The sequence below is a fragment of the Ictalurus furcatus genome, chromosome 2 (assembly GCF_023375685.1).
Source record: "Ictalurus furcatus strain D&B chromosome 2, Billie_1.0, whole genome shotgun sequence".
In the NCBI taxonomy this organism is placed as follows: Eukaryota; Metazoa; Chordata; class Actinopteri; order Siluriformes; family Ictaluridae; genus Ictalurus; species Ictalurus furcatus.
The window spans coordinates 39218970-39221469 of record NC_071256.1 but is presented as its reverse complement, the minus strand read 5'-3'; the positions used below and the strand labels follow the sequence as shown (position 1 = coordinate 39221469).

The window sequence follows — 2500 nt, the reverse complement described above, 5'->3', positions numbered from 1 at the left end:
TTCGTCCTCCGACGATGAAAAGAAGGAGAAAACTAAAGAGGTGCCTCGCGCAGTCGTAGTGCAGGCCGTGGCTCAGAGAGAGAAGGAGAAGGGCGGGAGAAACACAGACAGGTACACGCCCACAGAGCGGGAGAGCTCCGCCTCTGTATCCGCACAGGCTCCGCCCACCAGAAAGGACGACCTGGAAAGAGGCAGGAACAGGAGATCTCCGTCTCCTCAGAAGGAACGACAGAAAGAGAGAGATCGAGGGAAAGAGCGGTACACTCCTACAGAGACCTCGAGCCCTCCTCCATCCCCCCCAGCACGAAGGAGGTACAGTCCGGAGGAGAACACAAGAACCCAAGGCAAAGTTCCGGAGAAGCCCAAGGAGCGAGTCAGGGACACGCCCTCGGACCTCGAGAACCGAGAGAAGAACAGGACGAGTGAAAGAAAGCGCGCGTCTCCACCCAGAGCTCGGGAGGAGGAGAGCCGGAACAAACGGGGCCCGTCACCATCACGGTCTCCATCACGATCTCCAGGACGACGCCGCGCAGATCGTCCACGCTCCCCGAGCCCGAAGCGTGGAGGCAGGAGAGCGACGCCACCCCCGCGCCGAGACCGAGAGAGGGAGAGAGAGAGAGAAAGAGGGAGGCCAGGAGATAGAGACCGAGCACGCTCACGAGAAAGGAGGACGAGAAGCAGCAGGTCACGCAGCCCGCGCAGACGCTCGCCTCCGTACAGGTAAGTAACGGCACCCTGAACACCTCTATAAACATAACCAGAGGAGATATCATAGCCAGTGTTCTTTTCTTTCTCCACCTAGGTCCCGTCGTTCTCCTTCTCCTGCATACCGCCGCAGAAATAGTCGCTCTCTGTCCAGAGAGAGGGAGAGAGAGAGGGAGAGACATCGTGAACAACAGAGGGAGAGGGAGCGAGAGCAGGAGAGAGAGAGAGAGCGAGAACGTGAAAGAGAGAGAGAAAAGAAAGCAAGATCACCTCCTCCTCGCTCTCCGTCTTCGTCCTCTACGTCTTCGTCCTCCTCGAGTTCGTCCTCTTCGTCCTCGCCCTCTCCTCAGAGGAAACCCGATCCCCAGAAGGACAGAAAGTCCGAGAAGAAGCTCCGCTCTCGCTCCTCCTCGCCTCCTCCAGCTCGGGATTCTCCTAAACGCTCCAGACAACCTCCTCTGCGTGCCAGGTCTCCTCCCGTCAGCCAATCGGAAGCCAGAAAGACCTCGAAGGCTCGATCGAGGAGCCAATCGCCTGCGGAGCGCCGCACGGCTCTGAGCCCGGAGCGGCCGATCGGAGGGGAGAACGCGGTGAACGGGAGAGCAGAGAAGGAAGTCGTGAAGCAGCAGAAGAAGAGCGACAGCAGGAGCAGCTCCAGCTCTTCGTCATCCTCTTCTTCGTCGTCGTCTTCATCCTCGTCCTCCGATAGCTCCGACTCCGAGACGGAGAAAGGGTAAGTGGGCGTGTACGTTACACCTGAAGCATACTCCCGTGAACAGCAGAGTGAGGCATGGCCCGGATCTCCTCTCGCCACCGGAGCTCTACCGCTGTTCACTTCTCAAAAGTAATTTCAGGAAGAATCTAAAAGGGTCTCCTCTTGTTTTCCAGGCAGGGGAAAGCGGCAGCGAGTAGACCCTCGTCCTCCTCCGAGAGTGAGGAAGTGAAGAAGAAAAGGTACGGTTCACTTTCACACTAAATCTTAACCCACACTCCTCCATTAATAATAGATGTAACATCGCCCTTATTAACAGCCCTGAGACACTTCCAGTATCGGACAATGATCAGACAGAACGGAGAGTGAGTCTGATCAATATCCCATGCTCTGAGAGTGTAAATGAGTGTTAATGAGCAGCAGAGTAAGATGTTCTTTCTCACACACACACACTGGGTTGTGTTCCTCCTCACAGTCCTCCTCGTCGGCCGAGAGAACCTGCTGACTCGCTCAGAGACTCCAGATCCCTCAGCTACTCTCCTCCTGCCCGTCTGCGCAGAACCGCACGCTCTCCTCCTGCTCGCAGGTCAGACTCTCTCACTCTCTCTCACACTCCCTCACTCACTCACTCACTCTTATGTGCTCTCACTCCCTCATTCTCACTCTCACTCCCCCTCTCTCACTCCCCCTCTCTTAGTCTCACACCCTCACTCACTCCCTCCCTCCATCTCACACTCTCTCACTCACTCCCTCCCTCCATCTCACACTCTCTCACTCTCACTCCCTCCCTCTATCTCACACCCTCTCATGCCCCCCTTTCAGTCCCCCACTCACTCACTCCCTCCCTCCATCTCACACCCTCACTCCCCCTCTCACTCACTTCCCCAATCTCATTCCCCCTCACTCTCTCCCTTGCTCGCCTCCCACACTCACTCTCCCTGCCTCTGATTTGCTCTGTCATATCCCCCCTTTTCTTTTATTACTTTTACAGTGTAAGACTCTGTGACATCCGACTGAACCAAAAAAGGGTTTTTTAAATAAAAAATTTCTCTCACTCTCACTCTGTCTCTCTCATGTCTAGAG

The 2500-nt window shown here is 55.9% G+C and overlaps 1 protein-coding gene across 2 annotated transcripts in view; it reads left to right on the top strand.

The window, feature by feature from the left end:
• srrm2 (serine/arginine repetitive matrix 2) overlaps window positions 1-2500 on the top strand; it is a 12933-nt gene that overhangs the window by 9650 nt on the left and 783 nt on the right. The window contains exons 10-14 of one of the 2 annotated variants that reach the window (XM_053619212.1): window positions 1-720; window positions 803-1438; window positions 1594-1659; window positions 1893-2003; window positions 2499-2500. The exon at window positions 1-720 is cut by the window's left edge and continues 1313 nt beyond it; the exon at window positions 2499-2500 is cut by the window's right edge and continues 33 nt beyond it. In XM_053619212.1, the coding sequence (XP_053475187.1) occupies window positions 1-720; window positions 803-1438; window positions 1594-1659; window positions 1893-2003; window positions 2499-2500 (1535 nt within the window). The remainder of the gene's footprint in view (window positions 721-802; window positions 1439-1593; window positions 1660-1892; window positions 2004-2498) is intronic. The other variant, XM_053619222.1, reaches the window with a different exon arrangement.